We start from the raw sequence: 24,563 nt of genomic DNA, 5'->3' as shown, positions 1-24,563 counted from the left end.
TTAATGCCTGTAAGAAAGGTCATTAAGGATAGAATCCTCTCAAGTATTTAGAAAGAACATTGTTAAATTCATGTTGTGACATCCCAGAAAAGGGTTGAGCTATTTCTTCAATCATGAAGGAGCCAAGCAAACTAAAATGAATTTCATATCACTCCAACATGGATGGGGGGGGGGTATCCTTTTGTACAATAAAAGTGTCTAGCACAGATTTTATATGCTGAATTGCTTTCCTTGAGGATATAGATAGGATAAAGGGATTGTGCTGGGGCCAGACTGATTTTTTTTTTTGCTTTAGTCCAGCTGTGGCTTACCTGCCACCAGAATATTAAACACTGAAGCAGACAGAGAAAGTCACGGAAGCTCCCAACAATTCTAGTGGCAATGACTATAAAAACACACTCTGGAACTGAGTGTCTCACAGCTGTCTACTTTTATATATAGTTTACTGCACTCAAGCTCAAACGACCAAATCAGAGGAATAGCCCAGTTAAAGAGGAACACATTTCATGCATCCCTCAAGCCATGAGAGCAAGTCTGCAACTTTATGATCCCGTTCAGTGTATATTAAAATTATGTACTTCATTTACATATATGAATACCAGAGCTGTTGCTGTGAAACTGCAGTTCTATAAGGCTAAGGAAGATAGACATAAATTTGTGGCAGCGGGTATTTTGCTGCTGTCACAGAGAAAATAGAGATGGATGGGTGTGGGTGCCTATATGAGGTGGCACTTGCAGTTGTCTAAGAATAGCTACAGAAATGCACAGTTAGTTACAGAGGCTGAATTTTGGTCTGGTGCTTTGCTATTGCACAGGCTGCAGAAGAACAGGGTTTCTCACATTCTCCACATCTGTTTGTGTCAGTACTCATAAAACAGAGGCAATCTAATCAGTCTGCTAGTAGAATTAATCTTCCAAGGAAGGACCTGAGGGTACTGTGTGCTTTTAGCTGAGTTGCAGGGAAATCACAGAAATGTGGGACTGGAAGGGACCAAGACAGGTGTTCTAGTTTCAACCCCCTGCACTCAAGGCAGAACGGAGTATTATCAAGATAATGAGTAGACGTGCAATCACTGTGCGTGTACATAGACTAAAAATGGAACATGCCATTTCCACAGACGCTCTAAGGGAACCCATCTAAGTACGTAATTGCTCAATAAACAACGTTTTATCAGTCAAAGGTCAAATGATGCAAGCAGCCCTCCTTGTCTAGAACACTCCCGCTGAAACCTGTTGGTGTTCCATGTGCAGAATTACCATGGCACAAGAAGATGAAGGGATCTGTTCTCTTATTTAGGCTTATAATGTGTGGCTCTTACCAGAGCATCAACTCCCTTGGTTTCAGCACTGAATGTTTAGCTTTACCTTGTCTTATGATTCCACCACTCATATTGCTTTGATGATAACTCCAATCCAATGCAGGGAACCCACAATTATATATAAACACACAAAAGGTTTACAGAGTAACAGTGAGCTACAAAGGAAATGTGATATCATTATGAATGTGTGTTAATAGTGGGCTGGGTGGGATAGAGATGAGTGTTCAATTTATTGCAGGAGATAGGTAGGATAGACTTCACTAAAAAGATGTCCTGATCTGGCCAAGAAACATTTTTGAAAAGGAATTCTTTTTTACTGCTTCTGCTTTGGGGAAGGCAAACATGCAAGGATTTTCTAGATCCATTTTCCTCTTTTTGATATCATTTGACTTGACTCTATTTTTTCATACTAGAAATAATATTTAAAAAGCCACTTTTAGATTTCTTGTGAGCTATTTGATTAATTAAAACATGCTGCGAAGACAGAGAAGCAGCAGTGAGATTCCTTGATATTTCCAAGAATCTGACTAAATTACTGTTCTTTATAGTTACCAAGGTATGAATCCTTGAAGGCTTGTGGGACTTTGTTTCTATTTGAGGACAGAAGGAATGGTTCTTAAAAATATATGTACTGTACATTATTTTCAAATACACACGGGTGAGACTCACATTTTAATTTAACAATCTAACACACTATTCTTGCTTTATGTGGCTATTTTTAACCAAAAAGCCCTGAAAACGCATTGCTATTTGGTTTTGTTTGAGAAAGTAAGTTCTGTTGGCTTAGTAATAATTAATGAGTTTGCTGAAAAAGATATTTTAACACTGTAGAAATATTTTAAAATGTTGCAAAATGGAGAATTCTTAATAATTTAATTTTTGAAACATGTTTCAAAAATACAAAATGCTTTTCAAGTTAAAATCTATTTGATTGTTTAAAAATTCCTAGTCTTTTTTTTCTGATCCAATTTTGTTTTTTTGTTTTTTTAATGTAAATCCAGTGTTGACACACACAAGCTGCTACACTCAGACAGAACTCCCATGAGAGTCTTCTATAATTAAGGACTTTAAAAATTAGCTGTATAGGAACAGAATACCATTGTTATTCTTCCACCCTGTAAAATAACTTAAAACAGCAAGGGAGGAGAAGAAAAATGCATGGGTGAACTTTGTATTAAATTGTAATCTGCAAAAAATCACACACCCCCAGTGCTATTAAGTAGTGAATCTTACATATGTCCTATCAATTTTAGTCTGCTACAGTGTCTTAAACAAGCAGAAGTCTTGTCCAGTTTCAAGTAAACTATTCCAGAAATCACATGCCAACCTGTATGATTGGTCAGTTCAAAAAAGAAACAGCTCTGAAATGCTTTACAACTATTAGTTGCAGCTACTTCAGTGATAGGCAAGATTTTTGACTTTATCAAACTCTGAGCTGCTTTTTAAGTCAGCTTTTCACCTCAAATTAAAACCAATGTATGCAGAAAGGGGGCTAAGTCCATGAATCCCATAGCTTTGCAGCAGAAGGGAACTCACATACAAGGTTTGAAGGGACTAGATTTCTCTCATGCAAAGAGATAACCAAGGCAAGATCTCCCAGAAAATGTGGAATAAGCCTCAATAAAAGAAAGCAGTTTGGGTTGGCCTGGGAGTAGACATGCCTAGTTGCATCATGGTAGCCAGTGCCTAGGGGCATTGGTTTGATCCCTAGGGAACTGAGGAAACTCTGAAAGGGACACAAGAAGGAAGAACCTACATCAAGTGTTTCTTACATGTAACTTACTTCTTGTTTCAGACATTGATTTTTGTCTTGCTTTCTAAGCCAAGGGAAAATAATGAAGGTTCTGTTATATAAGAATTAATAAACATTGCTTACAATACAAATTCAGCTGAATTTAGTAAGAATCGTGTACTTAAAATGAAGAGCAGTCAGAAGAATTGTTCCGGGTTTTCTTTTTCAGGCAACTATATATTAAAATCCTTCATTGATTTCTGTGGTGGTAAAACATAACGTGGCTTCTATAATTTGAGATGAAACTGACCATGTCCTCCTTCACTTTCTCATGTTCATCATCCCCAAGAAGTGTGAAAACACAGTAGTCTTCACCATTACTGGTAGCATTTAAAGATAGAGGTATCCAACCCAGTAGACCAGGTTAAACAGCAGGAATGATGTTGGAAAAAAGACCCTGGAATAGGAGTCCAGTTCTAAGATGTCTATGTGAATCCGTCCTCTCCTCCATGAGCCAGATTTACATTCTTCATAACAGCAGAAAAAACTCTGGCAGTCTTTCCCATCCAGACACTCATAGACACAAGTCTCTTCAAATTCTTGCCAGTACATGGCATTGTTCAATGTGATGACTGTTGGCGGCGGTCTCATATCAAGTACAGAATAGTTCTGGGGAGAAGAAAAAACATTTGAGAAACTTCCTTTGGTTGTGGAGATAGAAATCTGCAAAGAGCTGAGGAACTAGACCAAAGCTGCTGGACATACGTGGAGCATGTGCATCTGACGCTTACGGATTTAAGATCAATATATTAGTTTTTGCCAATATGTTTTCATTGGGAAATTTTGATAAGCAGTCACTAATTACATTAATTCTGGCTGTGTACTCACCACAGATGTTTCAAGGGATATAACCCGTTAGAAACCCAGTTTTCATATTTAAATTGTGTATTTACACAATCAATACCTGATAACATGATAATCAAAGTCACCTTTTTCTAACCTTTAAAATTAAGAATTGTGTCAAAACTATAATTAGAGCAGGCATGGGGGCATATCAGTTATTTTATGGGTCAGTCTCATTTCTGTTAGCAAATAAAGCTGCATTAATGCCACCTAAGCTTACCATAAGTGAGAATAATCACAAAAGAATTAAAAGATCAGCTGTGAGTGACTAGAGAAGAAAAGTGTTTTCTGCTCTGGAGTTCAAAGTAACAGCACAAAGTGCAAAGGTATTTTAGCTCTCTTTATAATAATAGTCAAATCTTCAAGGGTGTATTTTTCTCTCTCTACCTATATTGTAGGACCTCTTTCTTCTACCCTGCTTTCTACCTGTTCTCTCCTTAATTGTTTGAATACTCTGCTGTAATATCATTTTATTTTCATGCAGCCATCTCATGTAGCAACCTTTTTTTTGTAAGCATCAAATTGCCCCACTCTGCAAATCTCTTCTACAGAAATCACTGTGGGAAGACTCATATTGACCACTTTGATCTTTACATCAGGCCCCAAAAGCACCTGACAAAATTCCTAAAATGTATTTTTATTAATCTTAAAGTTTAACCCATATCAGTAAGAATGCAAGTTCTTTGGCACAGGGCCACGTTATCTTCATGCCACCATCCAGTATTTTTTTTTGTAGGAAAAAAGGTGCTTGAACTCTGCTCCAACCCAGGAGTAACCCCCACACAGCCCCAACCTGCCACCATGATTAACCCCCCTCCCACCTGCCCCATTCCCAACCCACTGCAGCCTTAACTGCCCCCTGCCCCCTGCAGCCAAACCTGCCACAGTCTTAATCCCCACCCCCACCCCCTTAGCCCCAATCCACCACCAGGCTTTAATTCCTCCCCACCCACATGGCCCCCAACCTGATGCCAGGCTTTAACCCCATGGCCCCATTGCAGCCTCAACCTGCCACCAGCCATTAACTCCCCCCACTGTTCCCTCCAACCCAGGATTCACTTACATTTCAAAAGGAGCACCACATGCTTCTGCTTTTTTGCTGGCCACCCTGTTTCCTTCCATGTGACTGCGTGGCTCCCCACAGCCCTCCAGCTCCCCATACAGTGCGGCAGAGGCAACTCTCTGACCTGCCGTGCTGCAAGAGCAGTGCTCAGTTTAATTGGTTTAACAGCCAGCATCAGCCATTAAACGAATTAGATTGAGTCCTGCTCTTTCATAGGCAGGCAGGGAGCTGTGGGGAGCCAGCATGAGAGCCAGAGCCATGGCAGCAGTGGGAGCCACAAGTGGATGCTTAAAGGGCCATATCTAGCTCAGAACTGGCTGGCTGCCTTGTAAAATTGGTGGCCCTGGAAAAATGGTGGCGCTACGCAGTTCCACTGTGTTCCGCTAGAAAAAAGCCCTGCCGCCATCCATATCAATATGTCAGTAGCGCCAATAATCTGATACAGTGCAGTACCACAGGAAATCTATTTTAGCTCCACATTAAATGCTACGGTATTACTAAAACATCATCGTAACATTTGACTGGGTACACAAAGGCACTTTCACATTACAACATCCAGTATCACAACACCCAGCTTTTAGGTACTAGAAAATCATAGGAACAAACTGTGATGCCCAAAGACTAAGTTAAATGCTCAGGCTACCTATATGCTGAAAAGAGAGAGCTAGCCACAAAACAGTGTGATCTAGGAGTGTCAGCACACTGGATGGGGAGTTCCCTTAGCTGAAGATGAAAGGGGGATGTCCTAAACCCCACCCATCTCCCAGAGATAGGTGCCTCCCTGCAGCCTGGGATTACACACCAGTCTCTGCGAGGGTGCCAAAAGCAGAAACCCCATTCCTGGAATTAGGCAAGTTAGGTGCTTAAGTCATTTCTTGTGAGAATGAGGTAGGTGTTTACCTCACTCCACATGAAACAGGGTTGGGGAAGGATGAGAGGTGATGCCAAACTTATAATTTTTAACTGCTTATCCACTAAACCACTCACATGGGATGTGAGAGATCCACATTCAGGTCTCCCCTATGCCAGGGAGGAGAAAAGATTTGGACAACGGCTTCCTTGATCTCAGGAATTTGCCAAACCACTGAGCTAAGAGATGTTCAGATTTAGGGCTCCCTCCAACTCTCTAGTGGAAGTGATTCCACTGTGGGTATATGCTGAGCATCACTGATTCAGAAAGAGAGTGAAAGCCTGCAAGATAGTGAGAATGACTGTATATTACAGCAAGAGACAGAGGCTATGATTATGTGGTGGGTGCCATGTCAGGATCCGGTGGAATTCTGAAATAGCTGCCCATTTCTAAAAAATGCACCCGTTGTCTCAAAACAGTTTTTGAGATAATGGTGCACTATTCTGGCATCCCTGTACACCTCATGGATTGAAATAGCACTTTATTTTGGCACGTGGGGCCATTTAGACAGCATCACATGCCAAAGTAGCTTATTTTGAAATCAACTCAAAATAAACTGCACAATTTGCATAGCACAAATTACATAGCGTATTTAGAGATTAGGGCACTGTGTACACGTAGCCTAAGGGTCCAGTCTCCTGCTCCTATCACTTCTGAATCATTCAGACTCAATAATTCAAAAATGGCATCTTTCATAATTTCAGGCATGGGACATACCAAGTTCTGCAGAAGGAAGAGTGACTTTCCAAAGGAAAAAAAAACCAAAAACAAACACGGGGGAGGGCTTTGAATGCAAGCTCTATTTTTAGCAGGTTGGTAGTCATTAATGTATGTGCTATGCTATCTAGTTTACTAGAGAACTATGCACTTTACACTGTACTTTTTTTTTCCTTTTCATCAGCTTAATTTCATGACACAATGGCTATGTCTACACTAGCCCCAAACTTTGGAATGGCCATGTAAATGGCCATTTCCAAGTTTACTAATGAAGTGCTGAAATACATATTCAGCACCTCATTAGCTTGCGGGCGGCCGCAGCACTTTGAAATTGACGTGGCTCGCCGCCACACGGCTTGTCCCAACGGGGCTCCTTTTCGAAAGGACCCTGGCTACTTCGAAGTCCCCTTATTCCTATGAGCAGATGGGAATAAGTTTCCAGATATCTATTATATATTTTAGAGAGTTTGTCTGTTTGACCAAGAACTTCTCCTAAACGGTGAGATCTAGGATCACCGCATTCAGCATACAGCTTCCTCTTATGATAATATTAAGGGAAGCTCAGGGTTTGGATGTGCCAGGAAAATGGGATGGGCCTGGGACGAGATTGTGTCTCATAAAACCAAACAGAAAAGAGACACAATCACCAAATCTAGTAGTCCTTAAAACTGACATAACTTAACAAATGTTAAAAGAGAATGAACCCAGATGAGCCAGGGGAAAAAAAAAAGAGTAGCGTGGAATAGGATTGCTTCTCAATAAGCCTTAAAGAAAAGAGATGAAATGGAGAAATCTGGAATAGTGCTCTCTTTTGGCACAGCTAAATCAGTGCTTAAGGGCTGAAAAGTAGAAGAAAATGCTGTTGGAAACCAAACTGACGATAGCTTTTTTGTTGTTAAAGCACAGCAAATGATACAAAATTACTAAGAAAAATTAAATGAAAAATTGTAACAATCCCTGTTTTTTTCAAAAATCTGAAATGAGAATTAACTTTGTAAAACTCAAGAAGTATCTTTTTTAAAAATAGAATCATTTAAATAAAGTATGTACATTTTGCTTTTACTTTCCAAAAATGAAAAACCTTAATTGAGTTAAGGGCCTGAGTAATTCTGGGTGCATCTGCTGGTTATTTTATAAAGCAGACATGCAAAGCTGCATGGGTCATATAAGCAGCTGAGGAGGCCACATCTGACCAAACTAGATCATTTGGAAGGAGTGTATAGCCAGAGGTTTTTCACTTCCTCTCCCAAAGCCAAAAAATCAATATTCACAATCAGGCTCAATCATTATATTACCTTACAGGATCTCCCATGAATAATTGCGAACTGATATCAACAATATATGCATGCATCCATTGGTTGCTATTGAATAAAAAGGTACTTACCATCATGTGACCAAAACTGACGTCAGGAAGCTCAAATAAAGACAAGAGAATCATTCAGAAGGAAAAAAAAAGGTACTGCTTTATACTCATCTCAGTTTAACAATGTTTCTTAGAATATAACTTAACAAAGGCATGAAAGACTTCAGAATATTTGACACTTTTCATTTACCCAGAATACCACTCCACACATTAATTTAATGTATTTAGTAAATAATAGTGTAGCCAGACTTCATCCTCATGTCACTTAACCAAGTGCCACATTTTCAGTCAATACACCTCCCTAGGTTAGCATTTTGACATACACACATTTAATGTGTCCTTCTCAAAACTGCCATATTTTCTGCATCTGGCCTCCCCCCACCCCCTTTATCTTTTCCATTTGCTCAAAGCCAGCTCACTGCTAGCATGCTATAGAATGGGGTGGTGCAGAACAATTGGCTTCTGGGTCTCAGGCTCATCCATCTAATTAAAAATAGCGAGATATGTCTGTGTATTCATATTTATATACCCGTTAATACAATTTTTACATTCTACCTCCTTATATTTTTACATGTGCTGAAAGGTGGGTTTTTTCTTAAGAATATAACTGACATTTCTGTTGGCTTGGATTACATTAGAAGAGGTGGGGTTGTGGGGGCGGGGGGCTGCAATTGCAGGGATGAAAATTGGGGCCCGTTGTGAAACAGTTTGCTCACCCCTGCTATGGCATTCCTTTCAGTAACACTCTTCTCGCTTTACCTTTCACATACTAAATACATTTGCAAGGCCTTTTGGAAGGTTAATGGAATTTTCACTGAACTGGCCATTGGCTGTCTATTATTCTAATTTCTGCTCATTTGTCCCCCATTCCTTCTTTCTTTCCTTCTCTTTCCACTGCATGAACTATTTCCTGAATCCTGTGTTCTTCCTCCTCTTTTCCCTTGAGCTCTCTTTAGTTCCCTTTTCCTCAGCCTCTCTACTCTCATGCTTCACCTCTTCGATTTTCAAAAGAACATTTCCTGCTTTCATCCGGAAAAAAACAAAGAAATTTTCCTCAACCTCTCTGACTCCTATTTTCCACTAAACATTTTGAGTGACTGAGCTACTTATACTCCCTCAGTTTTCTCTTCATTTGTTCTTCCTTTGATCTCTTGCCTTCTGAATGTTGCCTTTCACTCCACAGTAATATCTCATAAAGTGAACAACAACGTTCTCCTGGGAAATATTTTAAAACAGTTTATTTTAGATGTTTGGGGGCAGGGGGAGAGGGCAGGATATTTTTATGTTCCTCTGGCAGGTGCTTTTGTTGCCATGAGTCCAATTGTAGTGGGCTCAGAAGGAAACATAAACACACTAAAAATGACCTAAAGCTGTTTTATGAACCTAAAAATCGCCATTTAACAGTTTACTATCTCATTTGCTAATAAGTCAAGGGACAAGCATTGGTTTCCATTGGAGTGGCAGGCAGACCTGGCTTTAGATCAAGGTGAGCAAGTCAGTTGCCTTGGGCCCCACACCCTCACCTTGAGCCCTGCACGCTATCACATTCACTGTCCATCGGCTGAACCTCACTGTCAGTGTGCTGCTTTGGGTCTTGCCCACTGGCTGAACCCTGCTGGTGGCAGGGAACTGGGAATCAGCTTTCCTGAATAGTATCATGCTTGTGTGTCTAGATATGAATAGCCAAAAGTCAACAGACGTCACAGCATGTACATTTATGTCCATGGAAAAGCTGTTAAAAATGCAGCATTGAAACTTGTCTGACCTGGGCCATGCACAGATATAATTTCTTGGAATAAATTTCATATTGAGGGGAGAGAAGAGGTAGAAGTAATAATTCCTGGGGCAGGTTGGTTTAAAGTAAATTGTAGCTGCTTGCGGTTAAGTAAATCCTGGGAAAATGATTTTTTTGGGGGATATGGCGGGGACAGGTGATGGCGTGAAAAGTACATAACACACACAGCTACCACTTCTATCTCCATGCATTTACTTCAGCACCATCTCCACACAACACTGGTGCTCACATTCTTCACACCCACCACTTACTCAGTCACACACCCAGTCAAGTACACACCCACCTTTCACTCTGCACGTCCTATGTACACATTCATTCATACATTCATTCATTCTGTGAACTCCACTCTTCACTTTCTGTGCTCTCATACGGATGTACTCAGCCACCTTCCATCCCTACTGCCAGCTGTCCTGCTCCACATTCCTTCTGATGTGTCCCAAATCCCCATTCACTCCTCACCGTCTGCTCTAGACACCTCTGTTCACTCCCAGGGTTCCTGATTCACTGAACGTAGCAGCCTATGTCTCTCTTCCCCCACTTTCACTCCCTAAGGCCTTATTCAAAAATCCTTGCCACAGGGTCTGGGCAAGGAATCTGTTCTACTTCAGCACCTCTAGATTTTTTTTCCCCAGTGGGCAGAAATAGAAGGGTGGGTTGCTGCTGCTGCTGAGTCCCCATGCATCTGTGTAAGATATTGCATCCGGCAGCAGCATTCTTGAAGTCTACAGCAACTTTTTTCCTACCTGCTTGCTGGGATGGATCAAGAATTGGAGAGTGTCTGGCAAGGTGTGGTGGGGTTTTACTTTGCAAAACCATGTGGATGGAACATTCTGATGCTGGCTGTGTGGGAGACTCAATCTGCATTTCATTCTATGCCCTTTATAAGTAATCTTAGGTGACCACATCTTACCGACTTTTTCTTCTTGGTGCAGTTTGGCTTCCTGCAGCTTGAGTAATAGTTGAGGGTTGCATACTCCATCAGAGCAGCAAAGACAAATAAAAAGCATACAGTCACGAACAGATCCATGGCAGTGACGTAGGAGACACGAGGTAAAGACTTTCTTGCAATGGTACTCAGTGTTGTCATGGTTAAGACAGTGGTAATACCTGCACACACAAATTGCATTTCAGTGTATACAATACCATTTCTTAATAGCAAAGAGGAAAGATTTAGAAACACACAGTATAGGGGACTAAGGGTAGGTCTACACAGCAGTTATTTCAAAACAACTATACTAACGTCTACATGATGCCACGGCTATTTTCAAATAAACTCAAAAAACTTGATGAATAAATAAACTTGACTGATTTTGAAACTGATAAACCTCATTCTATGAGGAACAGAGCCTATTTTGAAATAGGTGTGCTTAGGTAAGGGAATAGTGCATATTTTGCATCCAATGGCTCAATTTCAAAACAGGATTTATGTGTGTAGCTGATGCATTTCAAAATAGCTAAGTGCTAATTCCAAATGCTTTTTTTGTGGCCACATCTACACTACACCATAAATTCGAAGGAGCTTATTTTGAAGTTCAACTTTGAAGTACCAAACTTTGGAAATGCATGTTCACCCACTGAAAAGCAGATCAATTTCACCAGCCACTACTTTAAAGCCTGGCACTTCGAAAGGAAGCATCTACACCTCCATGGCCCCTATTTTGAAGTAAGAGGCCAGGAAATGCTGCGGATGCGGTTGCATGGCTGACGAGTCCTTCCGAGGCCCACAGCCAGCCGCTCCTTTAAAGGGCCTCTCCCAACATGCACACCCTGCACATGCTCAGGGCTGCCAGGCTGTACACAGCACACCACACCCTTAGCACAGAGCTGAGCCACTGTGGGAAACCCTTATGGATCCTCAGCAGCTCCCAAAATGGATTTCCTCCAGGCCATGGCCAGCCTGCTGGCAATGCTGCTGGTGGCCATCCTTCAGTAGTACCACAGGGCCAGCTGCACAGGCCCCCTCCTGCAGGTCCTCTGCCAGGGACAGTGACTGCGCCCCACCCCAGTGATGCAGCAATGCTGAGGCTTTCCTGCCAGCATGAACTGGTAGGCCCTTCTCGTGCTGGGGGACTGGGACAATGATCAATGGCTGTGTAACTTCAGGATGACCAGGCAGACCTTCAAGGAGCTCTGCCACTGGCTTGCCCCAGCCCTCCAGCACCAGGGCACTGGGATGTGGCCTGCATTCCCCCTGTGCAAGGGGTAGCCATTGCCGTCTGGATCCTTGCCACCCCAGACAGCCACTGCACCATCAGGCATCAGTTCAGGGTTGGCAAGGCCACCACTGGGGCAATCCTGATCAAGGTAAGCAAGTCTAGGGTCATGCATCCACCATGTGGGGGGCACCCAGCAAGGGGTACCCCTGTACGGGGCTGGGGAGGGCGACCATGTGTAGGGAGGGGAACCACCCAGTCATGCACTCATGGACACATCTGGCTTGTACCCCATGCAGGTCATCTGGGCAATCAACACTCTTCTCCTCTGCCGGGTGGTCAGTGTCAGGGATTTGGATCTTGCCCTCACTGGCTTCATGGACATGGGCTTCCCCAGCTGTTTCGGCATGCTGTACAGCACATGCATTGCTATCCATGCCCTGGACCATGGTGTGGGTGATTTAGTGAACAGAAAGGGGTACTACTCCATTGTTCTCCAGTCCCTTGTCAATACCCAGGGCTGGTTCATGGATGTATGTAGGATGGTCAGTCAGGGCCTATAATGCCTGAGTGTTTTCCAACTTGTGTCTTGGCCCCCAAATGAAGGAGGTGTCACCATGCCCCCCTGCATCGTGGCTGATGTCACATACACTCCCCACCCCCCCCGCACCTGTGACTCATGACAGCCTACACAGGAGGCACCAGCTCATCCCAGGATATGTTCAACACATGCCTGAACCAGGCCAGGAACACAGCTGAGTGGGCGTTCGGGTGCCTGAAGGAGTGATGTAGATGGCTCCTCATGAGGCTGGTGGTTAGCCTCCTGAACATGCCCATGGTGGAGGAGGTGGCCTGCTGTCCTCCCCACAATATTGTGGAGTGCAAAGGGGGGCCCTTCACCTAGGGCTGGGCCACTGAGCCTGCTGGAAGGTACAAGCAGCCATCCTAAGCCCCGTGCCACTGCACACAGAGATGGGGTGCATATCAGGGAGGCCCTGTGGGAAGCCTTCACCCAGGGCCCACAGTGACCCTCCCCCAGCTAACTAGCAACCACACCCCACCAACGCCCACACCTCTCACCACATCCCCACCACACAGTAAGGATGTGGGAGTAGGGATGGAACTTACACTTCACTATTGTAAATAAAAGTTGCATGTTTATAAAACTCTAAACAACACAAGTGCCTACAACTATGTACAAGGGTGGAACGATATGCAAGAGGATGAGGCGGTTCAGTGCAGGAGGGAACAAGCTTAGAGGAGGGGGCCAGGGTGGGTGAGGATTCATTCATCCACTGGGGTGGAGGGTCAGAAGCTGCAGCAGCTGTGGGACTTCCAGCCACCCTAGGTGTGGGGACCCATTTGGGGCTGGGTGGGGGCTGGGACAGTGGGCAGATAGGGGTGTTGGGGGAACACAGTGGCCTCCCGGTTGGTGGGAGCCATGTGGGGGATGGGAGGACCAGTGGGCAGGGAGGGGCCTGCTTGCTCTGAGCGGCACTGGCCACAAGCCACTGGCCAAGTGCCAGGCGGGCAGCAGGCAGGAAGGTAGGCAGGAGCAGGGCCCCACGGTCAGTGGCCACCCTGGATGCAGTGGGCAGGAGGGGCTGTGGGAGGTGCTGAGGGGCAGGCTGGTGAGAGAGCTGGAGGTTGGGTGAGGAAGGTGGCCACAGCCTGGGTAAGTTTCCAGACTGTCTGCCACCCACACCTACACCTCATGCTCCATCACCAGCCCGTCCCAGAGCACTGCAGTCGTCTCCTGCAAGATGGTCCTGTTGGCAACCACCTCCTCGTGCCCCCCATTGGTGGTGGCTCCCAGTCTGGCGACTATGTGGGTACACAGAATCAGGTGGGATGGTTGGCTCCCGGCCCTTTACAGCTGCTGGCTGGTCCTGTACGGGGCTGGAATAGCTCCTAGATGGTGGACCTGTGGAGACAGAAGGGGACAGAAGGATGGCCCGTGAGTTCTGTGTCCGGACTCTAGGGCCTGGGGCCCCCTGCTCTCGAGGCCCCTACCCTGCCACCCTGCTGTCAGATGTCCCAGGGGGCCTCCTGGGATTCTGGGTGCAGAGGGGATCCTGCATGGTGAGAGTCAGGCTGGGTTTGGTGCTTCCCCCATTTACCAGGCATGTGAACTGTGGGGCTGTGCAGGGGCAGGCGCCGAGTGTCACATGGGCGTGTGGTCCCCTGCTGCCTGTGGCAGGGAGCAGGGTCTTCCTCCCTAGACCCCAAGGGAGTCAAAACACCCCATACCTACCAGCTGGTGCCTCCATGGACTCTGGTGATGCCCAGCTGGAGGTGTCCCGGTTCAATGTCCTGGAGGGGAGGGCGATGATGATGCTTGAACCCAGAATCTGTCCCCAGGTTTCCTGGGCAGGTGCTGGTGGTGCCTGAGGGTCCTGGCTCCTCATGGGTGGCCACCTCGGTCGTCACCTCTGGCTCCTCCTTGGTCTCCAGAGGGGGGAGCAGCAGCAGTGTCCAGGAGGTACTCTGGGGTTTGCACCTCCTTTGGCCCCAGGAGGTGGTGGAGCTAATCATAATGGGGCACTGAGTGGGCCATGCCCCCAACGGGATGGCAGAGTCCCAGGGTTGGCTGTAGGCCTGCCGGAGCTCCTTGACCTTCGTCCTGACATGTTTGCCATTCCTGGTGGGGTGCCCCCAGCCAGTGAGGCCCCTGATCAGCCGCTCATATGCATCAGCATTCCGTTGCCATGCGCCAGTATGTAGCAGGACCTCCTCCTCCCCCCACAGCGGGAGGAGGTCCTGGACTTCCTCCTCTATCCAGGAGGGGCCTGTTTTATACTGGTGCTGGCTGGAGTGCTGGGACCCCTGGCTGAGCTCACTGGTGGCCTCCGGGGCGGGAGGGCATGGAGCTTGTGGCTGGCTGACATGGCTGGCTGGGCTTAGCTGTAACCATGGTGTGTGTGGTCAAGAAGCAGTCATACAGCAGAGAGCTCATGCTCCCCCCTCACCCCCCATAGCAGGCTCTCAGCTTACTGCCTGGAGTTGCTGGTTAGCTACATGTTTACATGCAGCCAGCAGTGCCCATAGGGACCCATCAGACCTGGACAGAGCATCTCTGGGCTCCTGCAGGCCACAGCCATGGCGGACCTGTTACTTCGAAGTTACAGGATGCAGAGCATCGACACAATTCCTATTTTGAAGATACACTTCGAAATAGTGTGCTGTTGCAGTCCCGGGAATGGAATAAGGACTTCAAAGTTGGTCCCCTATTACTTCGATCACTATTTCAAAGTAATGTATAACATTTGTTGGTGTTCCATGCTTAACTTCAAAGTAAGCCCTAACTTTGAAATTAATTTCGAAGTTAATTGATAATGTAGATGTGGCCTGTGTGTAGCAGCATTATTTTGAGGTAAGCTATTTCAGAATAAGGCTGGTGTGCAGACATACCCTAACTTCCAACCAAGCAATTATACGCAACTGATTATCACCATAGGATATCAATGACTCACTGAAGTGTGGTTAACATCCAACATTTGGTGAAAAATTAAATCTGCAGTACAGCTGGTGGACAAATAATAAATATTTGGCACAAAATATGTAAAAACCACCAAAATGTTTGCCTCTGTTATTTTTTAATACCCTCCTCCTGAAACTCCTATTTTCTCTCTTTTTTAATTTTTTTTTCCTTAAGCCCTTACCCATTTCCTTTCCATTTCTCCTCTTTCAGTGGTGGTGTGTGAGGAAGAGGGATAGAGGTGACTGAAAGAGGGGGAAACACCTAAACCTTCACTGGCTGCACAGTCAATATCACTCAACTGCTGCAGCAGTCCGACCAAGTTAGCAATTTGCAGGACTGAGGCCTTAAGCAATAAGACTCTGTCCCCAGGTATGTAGCTTGGATGAAAATTGAGCCTTATATGAACTGCTGCTATAACTTGAAGAAAGTGGGCCATTTAGTTCAGAACCTATCATTTTAAACATAGTATCTTAGATGGACAGACTAATATTTTAGCCCATATGAGTTATCTGTGTGTAAAATATGCTGAAACCACACAATCTGGTGCTATATGAAAGTGAACTCTGTGTGCATTGTTCAAATCGTTCTCAGAAATGAAAACAATGTTTCCACTTTTTGGACTAGTACAGGTTGAATTTCTTTAATCCAGAACTCTCTCGTCCACCAACGCAATCCAGCTTGATTTCAGTTAGCTGGACAATCGCTTATCATGGGAATGGCCAAATTTCCCTTGGTCCCACAAAGTTTGCTTCCAGCCACCAGGCCTGGCTCTCAGCGTTCCATGCTGTTATTTACCTATAATTTACCCCTACAGGTCTTCTAAGAGCACAGTTAGCAGTGGAAGTGCTAATGTGCTAGACAACATTGACCTCCTGTGGTCTGGCAAATTCTCGTCTGGCAGAGGTCAGCTCCTGAGGGTGCCGGATGGGAGAGGTTCAGCCTGTACTGGCAATACCTTTTGAGGAATCACAAGTCTTTTACAGAAAAATTAAAAACAAAAACTCCTGAATGGCTTGGAAGAATTTAGAGCAGCCTTTGAAATACATCAAAAAGACAGCATATATTTTCAAACAGCACAGGTATAAACAATAGACACAGAGAGGGAGCCGTGCTAGTCTATACACTATCAAAACAAAAAGCAGTCAAGTAGCACTTTAAAGACTAGCAAAATAGTTTATTCGGTGAGCTTTCGTGGGACAGACCCACTTCTTCAGACCATAGCCAGACCAGAACAGACTCAATATTTAAGGCCCAGAGAACCAAAAACAGTAAGCAAGGAGGACAAATCAGAAAAAAATCAAGGAGAGTAAATCAGAGAGTGGAGGGGTGGGGGAGAAAGGTCAAGAATTAGATTAAGCCAAGCATTAATTAATCTAATTCTTGACCTTCCTCCCCCAGCCCTTCACTCTCTGATTCGCTCTCCTTGATTTTGTTCTGATTTGTCCTCCTTGATTACTGTTTTTGGTTCTCTGGGCCTTAAATATTGAGTCTGTTCTGGTCTGGCTATGGTCTGAAGAAGTGGGTCTGTCCCACGAAAGCTCACCTAATAAACTATTTTGCTAGTCTTTAAAGTGCTACTTGACTGCTTTTTGTTTTGATAGGTATGAACAATGTTAACAAAAATAAAAGTATGTTGTTTTGCAGCACCACGCTGATTTTGAAATGAGACAGAGGGAGACACAGAACCTGCATCTGACAGTAAAATTACTGCCTACACATAACACTCTTGTCTACGGATTATTTTTACTTAACTTTATTCATCTTCATCCAAGACTGCCAACACTTGAGTTGTAGTGTTTGTTAAGGACTAAAGTGATTCACAGGGATTCTGTCTGCCCCAACATTATGTTTAATATCTATAAATCCACAGGTTGAGCTAGCAAGCTGAAGTGCTAGAAGAATGTTTACACTACCCAGCTGTACATCTCCTTTATGTCAAAGGCTAAATAATATGATCTCTCAGAGGTCTCATATGTGCCTTCTACATCAGCTTCTGGATAAAGCGCAGCACTTGCTGACACTGAACCCAGACATGCCTGAGGTGATGCTGGTGGTAAAAGGGAGTGCTCTGAAGATTTTTTTCTGTTCTATAACAGCCATGGAAGGCATTGGATATCAGGCCTTAGAAATACCTAGATACCCCAATAATTATGGCAGCAAAAAACATCCATTTTTAGGTGACCATGCTAGATCCTGTCAGAGGCAGATATGGCCACACTAATCTATGGACCCAGGACTCCAGGCTCCACTACTATGCTTCTCTTATCAAGGTGTGAAGCCCAAAGTCCTGCAAAGCTTCTGCTTGTTCAGAACACAGCCACATCCTGGCTTGCTCTCTCGCTCTCTGTGTGTGACCATGGCCTTCAGTGATGGTTATGTTCCACAAGTACAATGAAATTACAAACAAAAGGAGCAACTCGGGACCAGTGGACTAAGGCCTTAGCTAAATGAATCGAAAGTGACTAGGAATTTGGTCTCATACACAACATTCATTGAAAACCCATCTCTTTGCCTGAGCTTTTTGGCAACAACACTTAGGTTCCCAGTGCTCAATCAATCTTTTATTTTATTAAAAGTCCCCAAGCCCTAAGCTTCGCTTCCTGCCAGCTGAAAAAGAAGGCAGATTTTTGTTCTTAGTCTTGAAGGGTTCTTTGTAATAGTTTCACAGTATTCAATATCTGTGGTCCCTCAAGGGGATATGGGAATGTCTGGGTTAAAGTTAGTACCTTTGACTCTCCGGCAGCTGTGCCTTTTCAGACGGTACGGAAGCACTGGTCCTTACCCACCACTCAACTCTCATTGTTGGCTCCTAGCAGCTGTTGTGCATTACAGCGATGCCATCCCCTGGGCAACTGCTTCAGCTCGCCGGTGAAACACATTGAGGGGGCTCTGGTCTGTCTCACATACTGACATTATGGAGGGGCTTGTTCCTTCTCCCTTCTAATGCACAGTCTCAACGGTGGACCTGGAGGTGTGGTGCTGCAAATCGACAACTCCTGTGAAGGTGGAGGAAGATGCCCCACTGCCTTGTGGGTTATTCTGGGAGGAGTAAGGCTAAGGGAATAAACCCTGACAAAAAATCCGGAGGGGAGTCCTAAGGCGGTTCTGTGTCAACTTTTGGCACTGTCCCGGCAACTCCTGCAGCTGAGCTGGTACAAAACATAGAGGTTATCCTTTCCTTTGGACTATATCAGTAAAGCTGAGAGGAAGGGCCTGGCATCTGGGCAGCCCAGGGTCTCCATAAAAATTGCCCAGGCTCGTGCCTGGAGAGGTACTCCAGCATCGCTTAACAGCATTGAACCAACACGGGAGGCAACAGATACTGGTTATAAGCTCTTGCTTGACTGGCATAGAGAATGAGCACCAGGCATTGCTTCTGACGGTGGGAGAGATCATCGTATCTCATTGGACAGTCACCGCCCGCCTTAAGCTGGGCAGCACTGAGCCAGTAGGGTACTGTCTCGCCACAGTTCACTTGCCTCACTGGGTGCATGAGGCTTAAGGTTCCCAAACTTGACAAGAGACTGAAATAAGCACCAGACAAACCAACAAGAAAATTATTAAGAAAAGGAAATCATCAAAGTTTCAAGCTTGCTTGTTGGAATGTACGGATTATGTTGACCGGTTGACTGAAGATCTTCAGGACATCAGTGACACCCGAAAGACCTATGTCATCAACGAGGAACTAAAGAGGCTCCAAGTTGACATCACCACTTTCCAGGAGACGTGACTCGCAGCTTCTGGATCCCCAAAGGAAAAGGACTACACCCTCTTCTGGCAGGGCAAAGCCCAAGAGGAACCCAGGAAGCACGGTTTCGGCTTTGCCATCAGAAAGAATGGTGGAACTAGTCATGGGCAGATCAGAAAGACTTCTTCAGGTCAATCTTCAAACCTGCGCCGGTCCTTTCCACCTGATCAACACTTACGCTCCAACCCTGAACGCCACACCAGAAGCAAAGGACAAGTTCTATGACGAGCTCAGTGCCACCACAGTGCAAATACCTGCTCGTGAATAATTGTACCTTTTGGGTGACTTCAATGCAAGAGTTGGAGACGATCGTGACTCATGGCCCTCTTGCCTAGGTCACTTCGGTGTGGGAAAAATGAATGACAACGGACAGCGTCTCCTTGAACTTTGCACGTACAACAATCTGTGCATCACGAACACATTTTTCCAAACCAAGCCACAGCACAGAGTGTCATGGAGACACCCACACTCGAAACACTGGCACTAGTTAGACTTGGTCATCACCAGATGCAACAACCTCAAAAACGTCCTCCTGGCAAGCAGCTACCATAGTGCCGACTGCGATACAGATCATTTGCTAGTCTGCTCCAAGCTCAAGCTGAGACCAAAGAAGCTGCACCATTCTAAACCAACTGGGAGGCCCTGCATTGATGCCAGAAAGATGGCAAACTCAGAAAAAGCTGAAATGTTCAGAGAGATCCTTGAGGAGAATCTGTGCAGCAGTCCTGGGGGTGCTGATGCGACATCCAGATGGCAGCATCTGAGAGACACAGTCTACAATACGGCCTTGTCAGTGTTTGGAAGAAGAGCTGGAAACACAAATGACTGGTACAAAGCTAACTCTCATTAGATGATTTCAGTCATCGAAAAGAAGCACACTGCACTTCTGGAGTATAAAAGCTCACCCAGCCAGAGTACCCAGCAAGCACTCAGAGTAGCCAGAAAAACAGTACAGCAGACAGCCAGGTGCTGTGCCAACAACTACTGGCTTAAGCTATGCAGCAGTATCCAGACCTGTGCTGACTCTGATAATCTCAGGGGAATGTACGAGGGCATAAAGAAGGCAATGGGACCCATCCAGAACAAGATGGCACCTCTGAAATCCAAATCTGGTGAAGTCCTCACTGACAAAGCCAAACAGATGGAGCGATGGGTCAAGCACTACTCCGAGCTGTACTCAGGCAAGAACACTGTGGTTGATACAGCCCTCAATGCCGTCGAGCTCCTGTCAGTCATGGACAAGCTGGACCAGGAACCAAATGTGGTCGAATTGAAGAAAGCTATTGACAGCACTGCAGTAGGAAAGGCCCTAGGCCAGGATGGTATACCATCAGAGGTAATCAAGTGTGCCTTGGACACACTCCTCGAACCCCTACATGAGCTGCTGTGCCTGTGCTAGAGAGAGGGTGAGGTTCCACAGGATATGCGGGATGCCAACATTGTAACCTTGTATAAGAACAAAGGAGACAGAAGTGACTGTAACAATTACCATGGAATCTCCTTCCTAAGTATCACTGGTAAATTGTTCGCTCGTGTCATCCTCGGAAGACTCTGGAAGCTCGTTGAGAGGGTGTATCCTGAATCCCAGTGCTGATTCCACGCCGAGAGATCTATCATTGACATGATCTTCTCCCTGAGGCAGCTGCAGGAGAAATACAGAGAGTAGAGGAAGCCACTCTATGTCGCCTTCATCGACCTGACCAAGGCTTTCAACTCGGTCAGTAGGGATGGACTGTTTAAATTGCTCCACAAGATAGGCTGTCCACCACGGCTACTCAAGATGGTCCAGTCTTTTCACAAAGACATGAGAGGAACTATCCAATATGACGGCACATCATCAGATGCCTTCAGCATCAGGAGTGGCGTCAAACAAGGATACGTCCCTGCTCCGACATTGTTCGGGATCTTCTTCGCACTCCTCCTGACGCACGCCTTTGGATCTTCAACGGAGGGCATCTTTTTGCACACAAGATCTGATGGGAAACTGTTTAATCTTGCAGGGCTGAAGGCTAAGTCTAAGGCGTGGGAAGTGCTCATTAGAGACATGCTGTTCACAGACGACGCTGCTGTGGTGACTCACACAGAAGGCCAGCTTCAAAAACTGCTGGATCAGTTCTCCAAAGCATGCAAGGACTTCAGGTTTACCATCAGCCTAGAGAAGACAAACCTACTTTGTCAGGACGTTGCTGAACCTCCATCAATCAGCACTGACAATTACACACTAGAGGTCATCCACGAGTTTACTTACCTCGGGTCCACCATCACTGACACCCTGTCGTTGGAGTCTGAGCTGAACAGGAGGATTGGAAAAGCAGCCACAACTCTGTTCAGACTTAGCAAGAGAGTGTGGAACAACAAGCTGTACACTCACACCAAAATGCAAGTCTACAGAGCCTGAATCCTCAGCACCCTCCTCTATGGCAGCGAGTCTTGGACCTTGTACACCCGCCAGGGAAAGAGGCTGAATGTCTTCCACTTGCGCTGCCTCAGGCTCATTCTTGGGATATCATGGAAGGACAGAGTGCCCAACTACACCATCCTCGAGCAAGCTGGAATTCCAACCATGCACACCCTCCTCAGGCAGTGGCGGCTCTGCCGGCTTGGCCATGTCCACAGGATGAATGATGGAAGGATCCCAAAAGACATCTTGTACGGCGAGCTAGCCTCTGACAAAAGACCTCCCAGACGCCCCCAGTTGCGCTACAAAGGCATCTGTAAGAGGGACCTCAAAGAGGTAGACATTGACCCAGATAGTTGGGAAGAGCTGGCAGATGACCTCAGCAGCTGGAAGCAGGAACTACACAAAAGCCTTCAGAAGGGCGAGATGAAGATCAGACTGCTGGCAGAGGAGAAGCAAGCCCGTAGAAAGGACAGCAAGGACCTGCCAGACACCCACTACATATGCAGCAGATGTAGCAAGGACTCTCACTCTCGTGTGGGCCTCCACAGTCACAGTCAACACCACAAATGACGATCTTAAATGGAGTTACAAAGGGCGCGATCCTTAGTCTACGCAGACTGAAGGATGCCTACCTACCTACCGGTCCCTCAAGGGCACCCACTCAAAGGTTTCTGTCTCCCAGACATCACTTCTCCTGGGTAGAGAATTGTATCTTACTGCCTCCTGATTAGGAGTTTGAAAGCTACACTGGTCCATGAACTACTCTACAATTCCTCCAGCAAGCCAGTCTGCCTAAAGAAGCCAGCACCTGAATGTTGCTTTCCCTGCAAGGCCTATGACTAGCATATTGCCAGCAGACACAAATTAACATAAAGCTCCTCCTAAGCAAACACACAAAAGCTTCCTCGAGGTCACCCGTCACTCTAATGGGACCTGGTCAGCCACGTCCTTCCAACTCCTCTGCAAAACGTGGGAGGAAGGGGTAGAGACCTGGGACAGGAGGTCCCATCCATTTGCTGGATCAGAAAGATGATCACAGGTGAGTTACAGCTCATATATTTAGCCAAAGGTTCTTCCTTTGTCAGTCTCTGGAGAATCCAGCTTGAACTTCCCCTGGCAGGGTTTGACTTCATTGGATGTGGGTGAGGGGCTTAAAAACTGGCTAATTTGACTTAATCACTCCTTATAGTTTTTCATGTCTCTTTTTAGTAATCAGCAGTTACCACTCAGGAGAGAGATCTTGGAGTCATTGTGGATAGTTCTCTGAAATCATCCAGTCCATGTGCAGCAGCAGTCAAAAAAGCAAAGATAATGTTGGGAATCTTTGGAAAAGGGACAGATAATAACATAAGATAAAATATCATATTGCTGCTATATCAATCCACAGTATGCCTACGTCTTGAATTCTGTGTTTGGATGTGCTCACCCCCTCTCAAAACATATATTAAAATTGAAAAAAAAAGAGAAAAGGCACAAATGACTAATGACATGGAACACCTAACATATAAGGAGAGATTTATAAGACTGGGACTTTTCACCTTGGCAAAGAGATGACTAAGGGAGCAATATGATAGAGGTCTATAAATCATGACTGGTGTGGAGAAAGTAAATAAGGAAAAGTTATTTACTCCTTGCAACACAAGAACAATGCATCACCAATGAAATTAGTAGGCAGCAGGTTTAAAATAAACAAAAGGATGCATTTCTTCACACAACACACAGTCAACCTGTGGAAATCTCTGCCAGAAAATGTTGTGAAAGCTAAGACTATAAAAAGATTAAAAAAGACAAGTTCACAAAGGATAAGTTCATCAAAGGTTGTTGACCAGGATGGGCAGGTATGGTGCCTGTGTTTCAGAAGCTGGTACTAGGAAATGGGATGGATCACTTGGTGATTACTTATTCTGTTCATTCCCTCTGGGGTATCTGATATTGGCCACCATTGGAAGACAGGATGCAGAGCTAGATGAACTTTTAGTCTGACCCAGTATATCTGTTCTTATGGAGGAATGTGGTAGTCCTCTCCATGAAGTAAACCATATCATACATAAATCATTAATTTAAAACTGTAAACCCCAAAGATACCACATGGGGTTGCAACATCATGATCAGATACTATAGTTGTGGGTACTAATACCAGAACCTAGCTGGATAGAAGACCACCATAAGAATGGGCAGGCACGGGGTCAGAGCTGCAGATGCAGTGGCATGTGGAAGGGAAGCCACAAAGGAAAGTATGTAGCATCTTTTCACCCTGATTTGGGATTGGATGTCATGAGGCCGTGTGAGGAAAGGAATTGTGGGAGGATATACCTATCTCATAGAGCTGGAAAAGACCTTGAGAAGTCATTGAGTAGAGTCCCCTGCACTCAGAGCAGGACCTATCACCATCCCTGACAGATTTTTGTTTAATTTATTTGCCCTAGCCCCCTAAATGGCAGCCTCAAGGATAAAACTCATAGCCCTGAGTTCAGCGGGTCAATGCGCTAACCACTGTGCAGGCCAATGCTCTAAGTAGCCCACTGAGCTATCCCTCTCCTAAATAAAGTAAATAAATACTCTGGAAAATCAACCCTGAATGGGTCAATCTCCTGGTAAGTGTAGACCTACCCTGAGAGTTCTGCCACCAAGCCTGTAATGCTCATACTATCTCCATATTCCCCTCTTTCATCCAAGTCCTTCCTCAGCTATCTCCTCCAATCTGCTTTCTGAATCTGTTAGAATCACTCACTAACCATTCAGCAGAGGCCACAAGAGATTGATGGGTTTGCCTTTTTTTCTCTCTTCTCCAACCTAAGGGCAAAGCACACAGTCCTGGGAGAATCTTACGTAATGGGGAGAATCTTACACTATGTTCTAAAATTTGAAGAACTTCCAGAATTGACAGTTATATGTCAGCAGACTTTTAAGACCTGCCAAAGATCTGAATCCTCCCATTTCCACAGCTTTATGTCACAGATGAGGGTGAATGTCCTCAT

General features: G+C 45.2%; 1 protein-coding gene across 4 annotated transcripts in view; it reads right to left on the bottom strand.

Annotated features, from left to right (window-relative positions):
• Positions 1-3,441: 3,441 nt before the first annotated feature.
• Positions 3,442-24,563, bottom strand: part of GABRG3 (gamma-aminobutyric acid type A receptor subunit gamma3) — a 579,476-nt gene continuing 558,354 nt past the window's right edge. Inside the window, exons 8-10 of one of the 4 annotated variants that reach the window (XM_074983291.1) lie at positions 10,706-10,909; positions 6,367-6,379; positions 3,442-3,748 (exon numbers count right to left, since the gene is read on the bottom strand). In XM_074983291.1, the coding sequence (XP_074839392.1) occupies positions 3,442-3,748; positions 6,367-6,379; positions 10,706-10,909 (524 nt within the window). Of the gene's footprint in view, positions 3,785-6,366; positions 6,380-6,807; positions 6,818-8,028; positions 8,059-10,705; positions 10,910-24,563 lie in introns of all 4 variants that reach the window. The other 3 variants (XM_074983292.1, XM_074983293.1, XM_074983290.1) reach the window with 3 other exon arrangements.

Source organism: Carettochelys insculpta, chromosome 1 (genome assembly GCF_033958435.1).
Source record: "Carettochelys insculpta isolate YL-2023 chromosome 1, ASM3395843v1, whole genome shotgun sequence".
Classification (NCBI taxonomy): domain Eukaryota; kingdom Metazoa; phylum Chordata; order Testudines; family Carettochelyidae; genus Carettochelys; species Carettochelys insculpta.
This window is presented reverse-complemented; position numbering and strand designations above follow the sequence as displayed.